This window comes from Cavia porcellus, unplaced genomic scaffold, assembly GCF_034190915.1.
Source record: "Cavia porcellus strain 051 isolate PalLab524CR breed Dunkin Hartley unplaced genomic scaffold, mCavPor4.1 scaffold_5, whole genome shotgun sequence".
Lineage (NCBI taxonomy): Eukaryota > Metazoa > Chordata > Mammalia > Rodentia > Caviidae > Cavia > Cavia porcellus.
In genome coordinates, this window is record NW_026947488.1 from 49046098 (window position 1) to 49065904 (window position 19807).

The window sequence follows — 19807 nt, forward strand, 5'->3', positions numbered from 1 at the left end:
AAGCACCTGCCTTGCAAGCAGGCAGTTGTGAGTTTGATCCCCGGTACCGGTACCGATAAAAAGGAAAAAGACAAAACAAAACAAAACATTCATTCTGGGTGTTTCTATGAGTTTCTATTAGGGATGACATTAACATTTAAATCACAGATAAGCAGTTTGTCCTCCTTCAAGTGGGTGGGCCTCATCCAATCAGATGCTGCCCTCCCCCAAATATAGAATTTCTACTTCCTGAACTTGGACACCAGCTTTTTGCCTGCCTTCAAACTCAAATTGAAACATTGGCTCTTGCTGCACCTCAAGCCTGCCAGTCTTTGGATGACAATCACACCATTAGTTATACTGGTTTTCAGGCCTTTGGACTAGACTGGAACTAAACCATTGGCCTTCCCAGGTCTCTAACTTCCAACTCACCCTGCAGATCTTGGGAGTTGGCAGCCTCCCTCAATGTGTGAGTCAATGCAATAACTGTGAGACAATTCAGTCTTTCCTTTGATTCTCTTTGGAGAACCCTGATCCAAGATATTTCCAAGTGGGGGCTGGGAATTTAGCTCAGCGGCATAAGCGCCTCCCTTGAAAGTGTGCGGTCATGAGTTCGATCCCTGTACTGAAAAAAGACACACAAAAAAAGTGGGTTTTGGAGGTGGGAATTTAGCTCAGCGGCATAAGCACCTGCCTTGCAAGCAGGCGGTCATGAGTTTGTTTGATCCCCAGTACCTATAAAAATGAAAAAGATGACAAAAAAAAAAGAATATTTCCAAATGAAAATGTTCTCTTTTTCCTTTATTGGTGGTGTGTGTGTGTGTTTTGACACAGGGTTAAACAGGGTCTGTCTGTAGCCAAGGATGGCCACAAATTTATAACCCTTCTGTCTCATGCTCCTGTGTTCAGAAATTATAGGAGTACACCACCCCACCCAGCTTTTGTTCTTTTTAGGACCCTAAAATTCTATTGTACAAAACTTATTTTAGACATTTGAGTGATTTTAAGTCTTTTACAAGGATAATAATAATAATAATGGAACAATAACCTCAGGCTGCACAGTAATAATTTAGTATTATATACAAGTATATCTGCATGATAAATTCTAGAACAAGGGTTGCTAGCTTAAATAATGTATGCATTTGTAACCTTGATACTGTGAAATTGTCTTACCCACAGCTACGGTCCATTGCAGAGACTGAAGACTAGTGTGCTGCTCTGCTCTGCTCTGGTTTATACTGGGAGTTATTTTTCAAAAGTTGTTGATCTTTATATTAGTGTGAAGTAAGTGCCACTGTTGCACTCAGCTAATGGGTATGTAAATGAGTACAAGTGTTTTAGAAAAGTTTGGCTGTTTCTAATGCCTATGCTATCAGTATCAGTAAGGGTTCAATCAGAGAATTTTGAAGGGATTTCTGCCAGGGATTTGACTTCAGGAAATTATGGGAGCTGGTTCAGGCGTCTCAGATTATACTTCTTTAATCGAATGGTGCTTAAAATTCACAGGTCAGAGAGTTGGGGAAAGAAGATGGATGTAAGATAGGGGACAAAATAAACTAGAATTATGAGAATGAGCTAGAAGCCTCACGGACAAACTGGGCTTCCTATCAGCTCTCACTGCCTCCAGGCTCAGGAGGGGGGTGAACTGCAGGAGAATTTGGCCCCCAGTCATTTGACCCAGGAGTCAGAGAAGTGAAGAAGGCTCCAAGGAGAGGCAGAGCATTTGCAGGCCTAGCTGCTACCTCAAGTAGTGAGGTCTGCGTGGGCTACAAAGCTCCTGCTTTGAGCTCACAATGTCAAATCCAGTACTGCTGCTTTCTCTCAAATCTCATACAAAATGTCTGCTGTGACCCACCCTAATTGGAAACACACATGAGAGGGAATTTGGAAAATGCAGTTCAGACAATAAAGCTACTACGGCTATGTCCCAGCAATTCCATTTCTAGATATAGTCTTAAATGAATACATATGTTTACCAAAAAACTGCTGTATTGTTTTTGTGTCTGGCTTCCTTGGCTCGATATTATCTATGAGAATCATCTATGTTGTTCCATGTATTCAGGAGGTTATTCTCGTCATTGACCCACAATACTGTACAAATACACTGTATTTTAGTGTCCCTGGGGCCCATATGTTAAAGGCTTGGTCCTCTGACTAAGGCTATTGGGAAGTGGCAGAAACATTAAGAGGTGCCAGTGGGAGGCTTTCTTGTCACTGGGGTTGTGTTCCTTAAAAGGACAGTGGGACCCCAGCTCCTTCCTTCTCTCTTTACCGTCCTGGTCAGTGAGTGATGGCCTTACCACATGCTGCGGTTCACACCAGGCCCCCAGCACAGTGAGGCGCATCAACCATGGACCAAAACTTTCAATTAAAAAAACCTTTTATTTTTGGATTTTGGAGACAAGGTCTTGCTATGGAGTTTAAGCTGGTCTTGACCTCACTATGTAAACCAGCCTGGCCTCAAATTCATGACAATTCTCCTACCTCAGCATCTTGAGTGCTGGAATTACAGGTGTGCATCACCATGCCCAGCTCAAACGTCCAAAATGATGAGCCCAAAAAGTCTTTGCTGTTTTTATTCAGTTTATTATTATTATTGGTCTTTTTGAGACAGGGTCTTGCTATGCAGTTGAGGCTAGCCTTTAACTCACTTTGTAACCCAAACTGGCCTCAAACTCACAGCAATCCTCTTGCCTCAGCTTCTCAAATGTAGGGATTAAAGGCATGTACCAACACGCCTAGCTATTTATTTTTTTTTAATCAAATTCTTTTTGTCTTTTTTTTTTCATTTTTTTATCGGTACCAGGGATCGAACTCATGACTGCCTGCTTGCAATGCTAAATCCCCAGCCCTATTTATGTATTTTTGAGAAAAGGTCTAGCTATGTATTTCAGGCCAACCTTGACCTTGAGGTGATTCTCCTGCCTCAATTTCTCCAGTGCTGGGATTACAGGCATGCATCACCACGCCTGGTTTACTCTTTATTTTAAAAACACTGCATTTTATCTATTTGTTTTATTGTTGATGCACATTTGGGTTATTTTCAGACCAGATTATTACAAATGCTGCCACAAATATTTTTATACATACCTTGTAAGATATGAGAAAAAAAGAAATATAACTGAGAGCTACAATTCTGTAATAAGGTTGGCATTTATAAGTTTTATTAGATACTGCCAAGTAGTTTTCCAGCTTGTGGTTTATTTTTTATTGGTACAAGGGATCAAACTCACGACCGCCTGCTTGCAAGGCAAGTGCTTATGCCGCTGAGCTAAATCCCCAGCCCTAAATATATTTAATAAATAAATTTATCAAATAGAGTCCAAGCTAGGTATGGTACCAAATGCCTATAATCGCAGCACCTCAGAAACTGAAGCAGGAGAATCACTGCAAGTTCAAGGCTAGCCTGAACTACACAGTGAGACCCAGTCCAAAAAAAAAAAAAAAAAAAGTAGTAGTAGTAGAGTCCAAAATACTATGTGTTCGGAGCTGGCGCAGGCATGTTTGCCATGTACTTCATCTGTTCTAACCTAGTGTTGCTCTTCTTTTGTATACTTCTCCCATCTCCAGGAAAGCCACTAGGGGCCTGTGGCTTTCCTTACTAGAAGCATCCAGGTTTGGTAAGGCCATCAGTGCTAGAAGCCTGGCATCTGTGGTGATGGCACACCTTCTTGTTGGTTCACAGGCCTTCTGGACAGCAGAGGGACAGCCATAAAACTTTTATCCTGACTTCCTCCTGGTTCCATCTGTTGCCTTCCCTGGGAGCCCATGGCATCCCTAGCATGGGAAGCTCTGTATTGTGGGTCCTCCCAGGTAGCCAGACTGCCCAGAGTCTAGGAGTGTGAAGAATCTTTTGCAAGAACAGGAAACCACAGTTCTTTTTGTGTGATATCATTTACTCCACAGACCCTAGCATAGTAACTTGCCCATCATATACATTTGGTAAATATTTGCTGAGAAACTTTTTTTTGGTGCCAGAGATCAAACTCATGACTTTGCACATGCCAGGCAGGTGCTTCTTGTACTATTGAGCTAAATTCCTAGTTTGTATTTAATACACATTATAGATGATTTTTCCAGGTGGGAAGGTAGCATGGTGTGTGTGTGTGTGTGGGGGAAACTCATGAAATCAAACATGTGTCTGCAGAGAGCCAGATAAAATAAACATAAATATAGGGCTGGCTTGGACTATGGTAAATTGATGTGTTCCAAATGAGGCAGCTACTATTTAGTGTAAGTCTTTGGTGCTAGACTGAAATGTGAGTCTATGTTATTAGATCTGACATTTCAAAAAAAAAAAAAAACCTGGAAGTCGGATTATTTTATGAAGTGGGGGTGGAATTTAAAAGCTTCATGGTGGGGAATAAAAGCCTCCTGAGGGCTAAACAAAATACATCTGCAGTCTACTTTGGGTCCATTGTCTACCGACATGGAAAAGAATAGGTATGAAATACATGAAGTGGGGGACGGTAGACAATGCGGTGCTCTGAACGGTGGGAGAGAACAAGTGGAGAAGACTGGGTGGGCGGGGATCTGAATGTGGAAATCTCGATCCATGCGCAGGACATTCTTCTCAAAGCGGCAGAGAGCGTAAAAATCACCGTTAACTGTAAAGTTCTCGAAGCACTGGAGCCTGTCCTGTAGTACAGAGAGCTTTAGAGCAAGGGAAAGAAGCAATGGAAACAGTACTGCAAAATTAATTTGCGAAGTGCACAGACTAGAGACTAGTAGACAGGGAAGGGGCCACAGACCCAGGGGAGAGGGAATGCCTAGAAGGATGAGCCAAAGGCGGCGTAGATCTCAGCTCTCTGAAAAAGAAGCAGGCCTTCAGCCTCCAAACCCTCTCCCACCTAGTTATATGAGAAGGAGCAGTATGCTCTGGACCCCTCTCTGCACTTTGTCCCCATCAGCGGAAAGGGAGGTGGAGTGTACCTCGATCGGGTAGTGGAGCAGAGGCAAGAATCTCTTAAGACTCGGGGTCATGCCTCTTTGCTCCCTGGTTCTGGGGAAGCGCCCATATCTCACCCTACCGGGCTGAGCTAGTCGCATCCCGCTGCCATGGCGACCGCCTCCATGGAGACCGAGAGCAGAGGCTTCGGTCCCCGGGGGCGACCACACAAGCTCTCCCAGCCCCCACCACGCATGCCTTCTTTGTTCAGATGCTTATCTGGGCCAGGCTGGGCTCCCAGGACTTGTCTTGGGTCCGCGTAGCGCACTTTCTCTGAGACAGGGGAATGGGGTGGAAAGGGAAGAAGCCGAAACCCTGGCGTCACTGACAGGAAGGGTCGTTTGGTCAGTTATTAGACAGGACTAGTGTGGCTCGACGCTGTCGTGCAAGCCTAGCCGGAAGGCCAACTTCCGGAGCTCCAGTTATCTCCCGCAGCACCTTTTCAGTACCAAGCGAGGAGGGTACGCTCAGAGGAGGCCTCTCCCTAATTGAGGCGGTAGCTGGAGAGGGATTCAAACCCCTAGCAAAGGCGGGGCTGAGGCGACCTATCCGAGACACTCCTCCTCTCGCTCCGGTCGGTCTGACTCTAGCCCCCGAATCGAACCAGAGACCAGGCAGGCTGCATCGCGAGAACTCCTGGGGTCCCGGACAGACAAGGGATCGCAGCGCGCAGGCGCAGCTCCCCCTGCACGTGACGCAGGTACCGCACAGCTCGTTGGCTGGTCTCCGGAGCCAGTTCATTCGTTGGAAGAGGTCCTTGCCCCACCCCCCGGTCGACCAATGGGTGGAGGCGGGGGCGTGCCGGGAGGCGGTCGGCTGTGGCGCGGGGCTCCCTTCCTCGTGTTCGGCGTTGAGCCTCGGCTGCCGCTCCCTCCACCGCCGCTGCCGCCACTGCCGCCACTGCCGCCACCGTCGCGGTCGTTCTTGCCCGGCCCTGTCCCGGGGTGCGCCCGCAAGGTGAGACTGCCTTTCTTCTTACCGCTTCCCGGTTCCGCCCCGTTCGTTGAGATTCCGCTCTTCGCCGAGTCCCTGTCCTAAGCAGTCAGTGCCGGAGACCCCACCCGCTGTGATAGGCGGACTTGGGCTAGGGGTTCTGCTGTGGGGCCCAGGCCTGGAGAACTTCCCTGCAGCAGATCCGAGGGGGGTAATCAAGTTCTGGGGTCCTAGGTGACCGTTAGCTGGTGCAGCAGGGTTGTTTCCCGTGGGGCGCTTGTCGCGGGGCACGAGTGACACAATGAGGGCTGCATAATGGAGTCATTGTCGCTTTCCCCTGCATCCCCACTGTTTGCGCCTCCTTGCTGTGTGACCTTGGTAGCTTCTCTGAGCCTTCAGTGCCTCGGCATCCTTGCGATGGATGTCTAGGCTCCTGCGTCAACCAAAGTAAAGGCAGGAGGCGCAGGGCATTATCTTGGAGGAACAGCCTCCGCCTTGCGGGGTATGGCGAGGCACGTCTAGCTGCATGTGTCCCCCGAGTACAGGAGAATAGGGTGGGGATGAAAGTGCCACACCCACGGGGATGTGGGCAGGAAAAAGCACAGGATTTCTCATCTGAACCTTTGAGAACTTGGCTGCCATCTCCCCACTGTCGTGCTGCAGAAATGATTTGATTTAGGTTCTGGACCAGTGTGCACCTGTTAGTGAGCAGGGCCCTGTTGAACTGAAAAGGGCGCCTCAGCTTGCTTTTCTTCCTGAATCTTTACATTGGGAAGTGGTAATAACAGGTTATTCTGCTCTAGGAAGCTGAAGAAGGTTGGGGCAGCTGTCACCTCCTGAATCCAGATTAGCCTCTGCTTCTTAGGGGTACCAGGTCATAGGCCCAGAGTGGGGCCCAGTGGGGCAGGCCATCTGGAGGCTAGAGGACTCTCAGCACTTTCAAGCTGAGGACAGGTAGAATGTGGGGACAGAATGCTGGGCACTAGTTAGGGAGACGGGAGAAATGGTGGTACCCCTCCCCCGTTTCACTCTGGACCTCCACCCTCCGAACACATGCTGTTTCTGAGGGAGAAAACGCCCATACCTATCTTTGGACTTTTGTTAGAGAGAGAAAGAAATGAAGCCAGGTCAAGGCTGAGCTGCTGCTCCCCAACCTGACCACCAGCCTTGTCCTGCTGTGAGTACCTGGTTCCCCTATGTGCCCAGTCCTACATCAGGTTCTTGGAGGCAGATGGTGAATGTTGCCCTATCCCGATCCTCAGTCAGTGTTCTTTCTACAGGCTTGGGATTTAATGAAAGGCTGGGGAGGTTTCTGCTGAACTGTTTTGAACCCTGGGATGGGTTATAGGGAAAGGAAGTAGTAGGAAGAGTGAAAGGTTGTTTTTCTGGCCTCACACAGAGAAAGGTTTATAGCCAGGCTGAGAATGGGAATTGAAGAGGAATTGAGAAATGAACTGTAAGAGGTTGGGGACATGACCTCTTAGAGAATGGAGTGGAATGGAATGGAAGCTGATGAAGGTGGCCTCTTGATGCCTTAGAATTTGAGAGCTGCCTCTAAGGTAGAGAGGTGGTATGGACTGGGTGGCAAGGGAGTGGCAGGTTTGGGAGCAGCACTTTGCCATGCATGGAGTGTCTTTGGCTTTTTGTGTAGTTTGGAGGTTGGCATCTTCTTAGAGCAGCCTGGAGTAGCATCCAGTACTCTGTGGGGCTGGACTGTAGAGTGCTGAGAATGCTGGGTTCCTGGGTTGTCATCCAGCTGCCTGTCTGCATGCCAGACCTTGGGTAGGGTAGCCTCAGAGCAGCCTTTCCAAAGCCAAGAGGAGCCTAAGCCAGCAGCTCTCTGTTTCCCTCAGTTTCTCTGAGAGCAATCAAAGGCCAAAGAAGCCCTGAAGGCCCTTGTCCCAGCTTTTCAGCCCTCCTCATTCTGTGACTGTCCAGAGGCTCCCCTTGACTTCTTGACAGCCATCTAAGGTGGGGAAGGAGACGATACATGTTTTCCATGTTTTTTTGAGCCCCTCTGGCTGGGGTAAGGGGTGAGCAGGACCTCCCAGAAGTCTGCTGTCTTGCCCTCTCTGAGGGCCTAACCTCCCTGGAAGTAATAGGAGGGGCAGTGGGAGAGCCGTCCTCTTAACCCTTGAGCTATTTTCTAAGAAGCTGAAGTCCCTAGAGCTTACTCTGACGGCCACTCCTGGCTACTCCAGAGTTGACCTGAAGTGGCTCTCCTTCTGTGCCTTTCTTCTAGTGAAATTGCTGTTGCTTTTGAAACCAGGCCCTTGGGGCTTTGCTTCTGCAGCGGCTCATGGTGGGAGGGTAGGGGTGCACACATTTTCACAGATCCTCAGGCACAGCTGTATCAAGTCCTTGGAAGGTGAGGCCATTGCTTACTCTCAAGTGTGAAAAGAAGTGACTGCAAGGGCAGAGCCTGGATTTGAACCGGAACTGCTGCCCTTTGCGGGTCTTGTGGCTTGGGCAATAGTGAGGACTTGGGTGGTGCAGGAGCAGGTTAAAAGCAGGGCCACACTAGGCTTGCAAGGTGGCCAAGCAGCTCTCTGTGTGCTGCAGCAGAAGAGGCCTCATGTCCTCTTTTCCGGCTTGTAATGAGGATTTTGTGTGGAGGAGAATCTGGCTCCCTGGGGATAGCCACAGCAGATTCTCTGTTGCGAAAGGAGGTTTGCTTTTCCCACCCTCCTGTGGGCCCCTGCAGTCACTTGTGTCCCCATTCTGTGTTCTCACAGAGGGTTGCAACAGTTCCTGAGTGATTGCTCTGTCCTGAGTTCCGGGCACTGCAGGAGACATGGGTCCTGCCTTCAGTAGCCTTTTCTGTCTCAAATGGATACAGGCAGGTGGAGAGATCCTAAAAGCTGTGTGTGCTGACTGCACGTGACTAGGAGGCTCTCTTTAGGGCAACTATTCATTCACTCAAGTATAAACTGAATGCATTTGCTGTCAGGTGCTATGCTGAATTCTAGGGACACAGGGTTTGGCAAAACCACAACTACTGTGCTCCTAAAGTAGGGAAGATAATCAGCAAAGGTCCCAGAAAGTGAGAAAGGGGATCCATTAAAGAATTTCAGGCCTTTCCTGGGATTTGGAATGGGATGGGGGAACTTTGCAAAAAAGGAGATGTCAGGGCTAAGACTGAGGGGATATGTGGCTAGGGCACAGAGGATGAACTGGGCAGAAGCGGACAGGGGCCGGGTAGTGTGTGTGGCAAGACACGGAAGGATCTTCCAGGTACTGGGAGGGCGAGGGTTGTGGAAAGAGGCCCGGGAGCTTTTGCTCATCAGCTACTAAAGAGTTTCACCTTGGCCTCTTCAAAGTATCCTGGGGAGCTAGGGGACCTTGAGGACACTGGGCTGTCACTGATCCCTGGCTGCATAAGGGTGGTATAGCAGCCTCTATAGGGAGAAAGAAGGCCTGGCCCCCTTGCATCTGGCCACTCATCACACACCCCCACGTGCACAGCTTCAGCAGAGTTGAGGTGGAGGGTTGGGGCAGGCTGCTTTCCAAAGCCAAACTTCCTAGAGACAAGCTAACCCCTCAGCAGGCCTGGGCACAGGTGAAGGGGGTACATTTCGCTGCCCTGAATCATGGGGCCTGGGAGCTGGCCTCCAGGGAAGCCACTCTTGTGTTCTAGAGGCCCAAGCCTTGATCTTCCTTCAGGTCTCTAGGCTTTCTACTGGGGCCCGGGGGACTCCTGCTGTGAATGCCTGTCTAGGAAGCAGATTGAGCCTGGGTGGACTTGTCTAGCATAGGAAAGTTGGGAGGGAAGTGAGGTCACCCTTGTTCCCACGGCTATTCTACATCTAAGGGACTTGAGGTCATGCCCTGGACAGACAGGCCCAGCCCTGACTGAGGCTACTCCATGGTTTCTCTTCATTCTCAGGACTAGCCTAGGTCACTTATGGGCCACTTATCTCTAAACACTTCAATATGTTTCTCTGAAAAACTAAGAACATAGCTTCTTTACATAGTACAATCTCATTACCTCAGCTAACAAAACTCACTGCTTTGTGTCATCTACTATTCAGACAGCTCACATTTCCCAGGGTCCCCCAAAGATCTTTTAATAGGGAGTTAGGAACATCCTACTTCACTTCTTTATCTTCTTGCAGCTGATACGATTTAAAAAAAAACCCTAAAACTAATCGGTCAGTTGTCCCCTAGATTTTCCTGCCTTCTTGTCCCTGAAGTGTGTGTTAATCTAGAATAGGGGTTGGCAAGCTTTCTGAGAGGGCTAGATGGTAATATTTTAGATTTTGCAGGCCATATGGTCTCTGTTACAACTACTCTGAGTAGTTTTGTTTTAGTGCAAAAGCTGTCACAGACAACATATAAAATGAATGAGCAGTTGTGTTCCAGTAAAACTTAATTTACACAGAATAGGCAGTGGCCCACAGACTTATGTAGTTTGCTGAGTACCTATTTAGAACACTCTCCCTTTTCTTTCTTTTTTCCTTGCAGTTTGAAAAAAGCAGGTCAGCCGTCCTGTGGCATCCCCTCTTTCCTGGTTTCTCTCATTACTTGCTTGCAGTCTTTTAGTTTATTCTGTTACCCTCTGTGCCTATCAGTAAATGAGGAGTTGGTGCTGGAGGCTTGGTGAGATCCAGGTTAAGTGTTTGTCTGTGGTCAGTGATGCTGAGACTCTGAGCTGCCTCACAAGAGGAGGCAACAGTGTCTTTCAGTGAGTGAGAGGGAGGGGGCCAGTGTGGCCAGATGATATCATATCCATGTATCTGGGAAATTAGAAGTTCTTAAGCCTTCAGTAACAGTCTCTGAAATTGTAGGCAATCTTTTATTCACATGTAAGTAAATTTTATTCTGAGGAAAAAAAAAAAGAATACCAGATCAGCAGATGTGGTGGAACACACCTGAAACTCCAGCACTGTGGGAGGCTGAAGCAGGAGGATTACAAATTTAAACCCAGCCTCCACAATTTAGTAACATAAGGAGACTCTGTCTCAAAGTAAAGAATAGGACCAGGGTTGTGGTACATGCCTGTAATCCCAGCATTCAGGGAAGCAGAGGCAGAAGGAGCATGAATTTGAGTCCACGCCAGGCAATTTATTGAAATCCTGGCTCAAAAAAAGGGCTGAGAGTCAGGCTAGTTAGTACATGCCTGGGTTAGTTAGATATAATCCCAGCACTTGGGAGGCTGTGGCAGGAGGATTGCCACAAATTCAAGGGTAGCCTAGGCTACATAGTGAGTTCAAGGCTGGCCTGGTTATATAGTGAGACCCTGTCTCAAGCAAAAGAAACAAACAAACAAAAGGGCTAGGGACATAGCTCATTGTGAAGGTCCTGGGTTCAATCTACCGTACCATAAAAGCAAAATCAAACCCCAGGTCATGTCGGTGGCACTGGGTGTGTACTTTGCATCAACCTTCTGTCATGGTCCAGCATCCACTGACTATTGCCTCTGGTGTTTGGTTCTCTGGGGGGAGTGTGAGGAATGACTTGGCATTCAGTCATTCTGTTGTTTACTACCAAGAAATATCCTATGAAGAAGAGTTTCTATCAACCTCTAGGGCAGTTCACTTAGAAGAAAGGAAGAGATAGGCTGAATAATTTTCCTTTAATTTTCAGAGCAAAGAGTTAGGACACTGCTACCATCAGTGGTGACACAGGAGGCCTGGGTTGGTTTGTTTTGCTTTCCCTCTTCCTTTTCTGCCTCTGTGATGCTCTGGTTTTATGTATTTCATCTGTTTCCATCGGTTGTGCTTATTATTCCTTTCCATGCTGAGATGGGCTCGGCTCAGCCCGTTGCTGGCTTCCAAGGGTGTTCCACATGGACTTCTGCACTGAGGCAGCCCTGTGACTCGGGCTCAGGCCAGGGCCTGAATGGGGGCCTGAGATGGGGGTCTGGTCTGTCTTTGGCCCCGACTGGCCACCTGGAGGGAAAGCTTCTGAGCTTATTGCTTGCTTATCTTACTCACCGCTACGTACTGTTGGCCTATTATGCATGGGGTATATAAAAGATACCAGTAAGGTCTTCCTTCTTTATTTTTGGTACCAGGAATCAAACTCAAGACCTTGCACTTGCCAGGCAGGCACTGTGCCACTGAATTATATCCCCAGCTGGGTCCCCCTCCTTTCCAGGCTGCCCTTCCTGCCAACTTTAGGTGGACTGGGCATGTGAGTCCTATGCTGCCACTTTGGTACCCAGAAGCTCGCCATATGCTGGCAGGGCCTTGGTCAGTAAAGTGTTAAGCAGGGTCGAGGGCTCTTGGTAACGTGGCAGAAGCCCCTGTGCTACAAGATGTATGCCTTAGTTGGGCTGCTTAGGGCCCATCCTAAAGGGAGCCTCTCTGCAGGCCACAGGCTCTGGGTGATTCAGACTCTGTTTTCCTCACTCTCTGTCCTTCAGGCTCCTGCTGGTGTCCTGGAGCATGGGAGGCTGCTGAGCTCGAGCAGCGGTGTCCGGCAGGAGCTGTGTGTCTTACCCCGTGGCAGGGAGGGCGTCCATGGCTGCAGCCAACAAGGGTGAGTGTCTTCCCGGTGTGCTAATCGCACGGCTCTTCCCATGAGTTTGGGAGAGGGTGCTGCCTCATGTGTGGCTGGTTTTGGGTGTGTGTGTGTGTGTGTGTGTGTGTGTGTGTGTATGTATGTGTGTGTTTGCACATACATAAACAGGTGAAATTTGGAATATGCCAGTGTTTGTGCCAGGCCCAGGGTGAGGGATCATCCTAGCTGTGGCAGGGACTCTGGCTTCCTGACATGCTGTTCCCTGGAGGTGTATGCTCCCCCGCCATGCTGTTCTCTGGAGGTGTATTCTCCTGTATCTCCTTATACCAGCCTCCTTTCCATGTGGTAAGCCCTGTGACTGGGGAAGTGGGCACAGCAGGCTGTGGAGGGAATCTAGACTTCATTCAGGCTCCAAAGGACTGACTGAATGAGTGAATCTGGACCTCATCCAGGGTTGTGAGCAAGGGAGACATAGTAAGAACTGAGGGTCAGGTTGTGGGACTCAACAGGAAGTTCCCAGGCCTCTGTCTCTCCAGGAATTCAGGCCTAGAGGGTATCCAGGAACTCTCAGAGGATCTGAGAGGTCTAGCATCATGCCCTTGGCCTCCCTTAGCTGAGTGTCCATTCAGCCCAGGCCTCCAGCCTGCTATCCCTTGCTGTGTTAGTCAGTCTTCTGTTCATGTAACAAAATACCTGAGTGAAATCAGCTTAAAAGAAGGAAAGATATAATTTGGCTCACAGTATTTGAGGTCTGTTATTGGTCACTTGGCCCCCATCTTAGTTACTTTCCTTGTCATTGTAACACAATATGCAACATCCACAAGTTAAAGGAGGAACAGTTTATCCTGGCTCACAGTTTGTAGAAGCGTCAGTCTGTAGTCACCTGGCTCCAAGGCATGGTGGCATGGCAGAGGGGCAGAGAAAGAGCTCGTGGCATGGCAGCATGAAGCAGAGAGAGATGGTGGTGTGAGGGACAGATCCTTCCAGGCCATGCCCACAGTGATGTACTTCTTCTACTTGTCTGTTCCTCACAAATCACATTTAGCTGTAAACTCACCAGGGGACTAAGCAACTGATGAGTATCACACTCCTGTGATCCAGTTACCCTCAAAAGCCCCTGTGAGTACATGAGGCTTTGGGGGCATCTAGATATAAATCAAAACAGGCCTAGTTGTTTGGCTTGTGGTGAGGCAGAATATCATGGCAGGGAGCATATGGTAGACAAGCTGGTTATCTCATGGCAGCCAGGAAACAGACAGGAAGAGGTAGGGGTTGCAGTATACCCGTCAAGGGCTCAGTGACTTAGAAGACCTCTAGTTTTATCATTTCCCAATGGTGCTGTCACCTGGTGACCAATCCTGCAACATATGAGTCTTTGGGGGATATTTAGGATCCTCTAATCCGTCACACAACCTCTCTGATTGTCTCAACCGCCCACTCTTTTTGGCCTTAGAGAACCCTGCTGAGCTCTGGGCAGCCCAGCTGCAGGACAGCCAGGGCCAGGATGGAGGCCAAACAGGCAGAGGGAGTATGGGGAGGGGTTCAGAGGCTTTCAGCTTCTTCCTTCCCTACCAGTGATTGGTGAGCTCCAGTGACAGCAGCAGCCTTTCCGCAGTGGGCTTAGTGACCATCTTGACCCCCTTTATTTCTCCATCCTCCAAGCAGGTCCCCTAGAAGCTGTCCTTATCTCTGCCCAGGTTGCCTGGGGCCATCGGGAAGCACAGCCCAGGGGCCTCATGAACTCGCAGACCTGCCAGGGATGCCAGCTTGGCACTGTCAAGGAGAGCTGGGGGCAGGACATGGGCTTGGGGAGGATCTGTCTGGAGACAGTGTCTTCCTGTCTGGTGCCAGCCTCTCCGCCTCCCAGTGAGGGCTCGTATCATTCAATCCCTGAGTCTCCTCAGGCCCACACTTGTGCAGGCTCTTTTCTGTAGGAAGGACCAGGTAGGCGGATGGGAAACGTGAAGCTTTATGATTGCCAGTGTCCACCTAGCCTTGGAAGGAGCCCATCCAGTGAGTGCTGGTGATGTTAAAGTTAGTTTGGGGATAAGGAAGGAATGAGGAAATATAGTTTCTTGGGGGAGGGAGAAGCCAGCAGTCCCTAGATTCTCTTCCCACTCTTTCCAGGCAACAAACCCAGAGTCCGGAATATCCGCTTTGCAGCAGGCCATGACTCCGAAGGCTCCCACAGCCATGTCCACTTTGATGAGAAGCTGCATGACTCAGTGGTCATGGTCACCCAGGAAAGTGACAGCAGTTTTCTGGTCAAGGTATGTGCATGCCTCCTCCATCATCACCCTCACTCTCTTCACCTCTTCCCTGACTCTGGCTGGTCCTTGAGGTTGGTCTGTCCCTTTTCCTTGGCTGGGTTCAAGGGCACATCTTTGCCTCTTGCTGAGCTTTCCTCCTCTGTAAAATGGGAAATCAGTTTAGAATCCTTGCTGTCACTGGTCTCACTTAGACAGTGGCAGTGGAAGGCAGGTGTTGAGGATGTAGTGCCACAGGCCAGGGTTCAGGTCGAGGCCTACCATTACGGTTCTGTGACCTTTGGCAGGTCACCTAAGTTAGTCTTCTCTCCAGTTGACAATTCATGGCCATAAAGCTGGTGTGAGAATGGTGTGTGGGCACAGAAGTGAAGCCCGGGGAGGGGAGGAGAAAAAAAGTGAAGCTCATTATGGCGATAACAAAGTACGACTTTTTACTCTTTACCAAATCTCTAGTTCATGTAGTTTTTTGTAGTGGTATTCATTCCCTTCCACACTTTTAATTTTTTGGTGCCAGAGATGGAATCCAGGGCTTTGCACATAGATTTTTTTTTTTTTTTTTTTTTTTGGATTGGTACCAGGGATTGAACTCACTACCACACACTTGCAAGGCAGGCACTCACGCCGCTGAGCTAAATCTCCAGCCCCTCATAGATTTTTTTGTAAATGCTTTGTCACAGAGCTACACCCCCAGCTCTTACCATTTGGTGGAGCACTTCCTTCAGACACCTACCTGTGTGGCTCATCCAACTGCTATGACACTGTTGGTTCCATGTCCACATATAAGAGCAGGAGAGACTTTTTGTAGAACTTGGATTGAACAGAGGTTTAGGCCTTCAGGTGAAAGAGCCAGGGGTCCACAGAGTTGGGTAGAGTGACCTGTGGTTGAGGGCAGAGGTCTAGTCCATGGAGACTGCCTGAAAGAGGGACTTGCTGCCTGCTCAAAAAGGAACCCAAGATGGGTGCAGTAGTACACACCTATAATCTTAACAGCCTAGGAGACTGAGAGAAGGGTTACAAGTTCAAGCCCAGGTTGGGCAACTTAGTGACTCAGTGAGACACTGTCTCAAAACAAAAAATAGAAAAAGGCTGTCATTCAATGTGAAAGCCTGAGTCCAAGCCCCAGTAATGAAGAATGGTGGGGCGGGGAGAAAGTCCAGTAAGGAGAGGAAAAAGGATGAGAGTAGAAAGAAAGGGGATCGAGTTTGTATCCATTTCTAACTCTAAGATCTTCATTCTTTCTCTGTAGCTGATGGATTTCCTGAAGGGAAAACTGAACAAACCAAAACTTTTAAAAACAGTTTCCTTCCCACCTTGCAAAAGCCATTCTTCTTGGTTAGGGAAAATTTGGGAGACAAAGAAAAACATAAAGGTGTCAAGGATGTTCAGTGGTAGAGCACCTGCCTAGCATGTACAAAGTCCTGGATCTGATCCCTAGCAAAAACTAAGTAAGAGAAAAATTAAAAGTAGCCACAGTTATCTATTCAGGTATATTGATGGTTAATATTTTTCTTTTTGTACTAGGGATTGAACTCATGACCTTGACCGGCTGACGCTTATACTTCCTGGCTAGTTTTTTTTTTTTTTTATGTCATGTCATTTTAACTTACTTTCTTCTTTCCTTCCTTCCTTCCTTTCTTTTTAGTTTTGCTTCTAAAACATTTGTTTTGTTTTGTTTTTTGAGACAGGATCTCACTGGGCAGTTCAGGCTGGCCTTGAACTCATTGTGTATCCCAGGCTAGCCTCAAATTTGGAGTGATCCTCCTACCTCAGCCTCCCTAGTGCTGGGATTACAGGCGTGTGCCATTATGCAGGCTGGACACATTGTTCTTTTGCTTGCTTCTGTTGTAAACTATCTCCTTGTGTTAGAAAATAACTTTCCAGGAGTCTTTACACCTGCCTGGTATTCCATCATATGTATCATCATTGACTTGGCTGCTTTCCTGGTCCTGGGTGTTACGGTTATTTGTGTTTTTCTGTTATAGATAGGGTGCTGGTGAGTATTGTTTTGCATATCTCTTGAGTATTCTCTGGAGAATCCTGCAAGTGGTCCAGCTGTGCTGTAGGGTCACAATGGGCAAGTACAACCAGAAATCCTCTTTGAGGTGCCCCGCCAACAGCTGAGCATGGGTTGGTTTATCATGTGGTGACATCACCCTGGTCCCATTGGAAGGCTAAGAGCTCCATGCAGCCATTCCCATTCTGCCCCCTACAGCAAAGGGTGCGTCAGCCCCTGTAATTGTGCAGGAATCTATGTACCCACAAAAGCTAGCTGACAGCAGTGCCCCTGCACCTGCTGGACCCGCAGTCACCCGCTCAGCAGCCACCCCAGCTTGTGACCCTTCACACTATTGAAGTTTCCAAGGGTGGTATCTGTGTCAGAAGGACGGTGTTGGTTGCCAGGCACTGTGTGCGAACAACAGAAATTCCTCAGACCAGGCCGCTGGGCACTGAGCCTCTGAGTAGGAGGAAGGCAGGTATCCATCATGAGGTGCCAGCAGGTTCAGTGGCTGTTGACGGGCCTGTGGGCAGCTGTGGACTGACACAGCTGGTCTAGTGTCTTTTTTTTCTTGTGTTTCTTTAGCATATTCACATGTGCTAAGCACAAGCTTTACCACTGAGCTACATCTCAGCCTGATGTCCATTTATCTAATTCCATCCAGTCTCATCCCATGCTGTGTTGCCTGCTGTCTCCATATAAGTGATGGAGGACCATTGTCCCTGACTTTGTCCCTGGGTTATTGGCTCTGACAGGTGCTATTAGTGGGAGCAGATGGATGACTCTGAACCTCCCTGTGGGCTGTGGGTGGTGAGTTACCGAGTGCCACACATGGCAGCAATGGCCAAGGAGTTTAGAGAAGACTTTCCATTGGTCACACGATGTGACCTATAGCCAGTCATTTCCTGGCTTTCAAGTTCTTATCTAAAAAATAGGCCTCTGAAACCTCCGAGGATTGGGTCATCCTCATGGGAAGGGCCATTGTCAAGAGAGGCTGGAGCCAACAGCTAGGGCAAGGGTCAGTGGGAGTGATACCAGGGAAACAGGTGCTGGGCTAACAAGTAACAAGGCTTACAGGTGGCATGACCCTCATGGCCCAAGTGCCTCTGCCTTCACCCTTCCTGCTGCAGGTTGGCTTCCTGAAGATCCTACACAAATATGAGATTACCTTCACTCTGCCCCCAGTGCACAGGCTGAGCAAGGACATCCGGGAGGCACCTGTTCCCAGCCTGCACCTCAAGCTCCTCAGTGTCGTGCCCGTCCCTGAAGGTGGGTGCCTATTTGGGGTGCTGGAGACCGGCCCTCCTTCAGCAGGTCCTGGATGTGAGTGGGAGAAGGTGGGACACTCTCATTCAGGAACATGGCACCTCTGTGGGCCTGCTGTGTGGCAGCTTGGCTATTCTACGTCCCAGCCTCCTTCCCTGGACAAAAGTCCATGAATTCTCACTGCAGGCCTGTGCCTGCACCTTATCCGGTGGTGGTCTCAGCAGAGGACACTGTGATGGGAGCCATAGAGGAACTCCCTTCCACCTGCCCAAAGAAACCTACTGCTGCCCCTGCTTCTACCTACCCAGCTGGCTGCAGAGCCTACCCCATCCCTTCTGGCAGAGCCTGTGGTGTCACTGTGGAGGCAGGCAGCCCCAGCCTGTTTCACGTTCCCACCTCTTGTGATCGTCACTGGACTGCGCAAGACCCCCTGAGGTCTTTGCCTGCCTCTTGCCACCTGACCCACTCACAGCCTGTCCTGCTTGTTCTCCATCACCCTTCTCCCTGTCTTCCTGTGTGTGGAGGGGCTGGCCTTTTCCTTGGAAGCCTGCATTTGTGCCTGCCTTACTCCTGGAGCCATGCTGGCTCTGTGAGGACTGGGAGGTTTGCTCAGCCTAACCTTGCATCCGCCTTACAGGATGGGTCTCCCACTTTCCTTTCTTTAGGAGGGGAGGGACACATAAGTGCTCGGTCAGGGTTGGGAAGCTGTGGGGGTTGCTGATCACCTGCGGTCCCTGTCCCTGGCAGGTTACAGTGTGAAGTGCGAGTACTCTGCGCACAAGGAAGGAGTCCTCAAAGAGGAGATGTTGCTGGCCTGTGAGGGCGGCGTGGGTGCTTACGTGCGTGTGACAGTGCAGGCACGAGTCATGGGTGAGGAGAGGGTGCATGGGTCTGGCTGGGGGAAGGATGCTTGCCTGGCTGTGGTCCTAACCTTGTGGAGTTGTCCCCATTCCAAGCCAAGCCCTAGGACAGCCCTCTTGGAGTGTGCCCTGTCGGTGGGACCAAGTGCAGCAGGTACACTGACTTGCATCTCCGCCTTACAGACCGGCACCACGGCACCCCCATGCTGCTGGATGGTGTCAAGTGTGTGGGTGCTGAGCTGGAGTATGACTCGGAGCACAGTGACTGGCATGGCTTCGACTGAGCCCTGTGGCTGCCTCGACTGAGCCCCTCAGCCTTAACCCGCCTCGTCTCCAACTTGCTGCGTGATGGTGTGGCTTCCTCGCCCCTCCTGGGTGTGGAGTGTCCCCCGCCTCCAAGACCCAGCTGTGCCCATGCCCACACCTCTCACCTATGCCTTCATTTATGCCACCACCCTGCCTCTCCTGCAACTTCCTCTCCCACCCCCTCCTCTCCATGTGCCTCAGTCTCCTGCTGAAAGAAATGGTTGAGCCCCCAGGAGGCTATCTGAGGAGGGAAGGGTGAGGGCCTGGGTGGGTCCTACCTCCTGCCCACCCCAAGCCACAGGGGGTTCAGCCAGGGCCTGGGAGAGGACCGAGTGGCTTGTGATGCCGGCGCCCCATTACTGCTGCTCTCTGCCTCAGCTGCCTCTCCTGCTCCTTGCTGTTTCCCCTGCTGACCTTCTGAGGAGGGGGAGACGCAGCTCTCAACTCCTACCCCTCAGGTCTGTGATACTGGTTTTAGACGACTGGTTGGGATAGAAACCTAAAGAAATAAAACTTCCAGTGGATACCAGAGGCCAGTGTTTTCTGTGGGGTCCTGAAGACAACAATCCTTAGCAGATGGACTAAGGACTTAGGTAATGCGTTCGTTCAGGAGGCAGGGGCACGCAGAGTGATGTAGCACCCAGCCCAGAAGATGTGTGCCTAGGCCAGACGCTGTAGGCTTGGGACCGGGCTCTGCAACAGTTTGGATGGAGGGGCCTCCCGCCTGGCCAGGGAGTCTCAGGGAGACTGGATGGGGTGTTGTTTGGGATGCTTGACAGGGAGGCAG

At 49.7% G+C, this 19807-nt stretch overlaps 1 protein-coding gene across 1 annotated transcript; it reads left to right on the forward strand.

Annotated features, from left to right (window-relative positions):
- Positions 1-5700: 5700 nt before the first annotated feature.
- On the forward strand, positions 5701-19544 carry Adissp (adipose secreted signaling protein). Its single transcript, XM_003476615.5, has 6 exons — positions 5701-5884; positions 12228-12343; positions 14453-14595; positions 17719-17857; positions 18602-18724; positions 18898-19544. The coding sequence occupies exons 2-6, from the start codon at positions 12325-12327 to the stop codon at positions 18996-18998; spliced, it is 525 nt and encodes a 174-aa protein (XP_003476663.1). The 5' UTR covers positions 5701-5884; positions 12228-12324; the 3' UTR covers positions 18999-19544.
- The last annotated feature ends 263 nt before the right edge of the window (positions 19545-19807 follow it).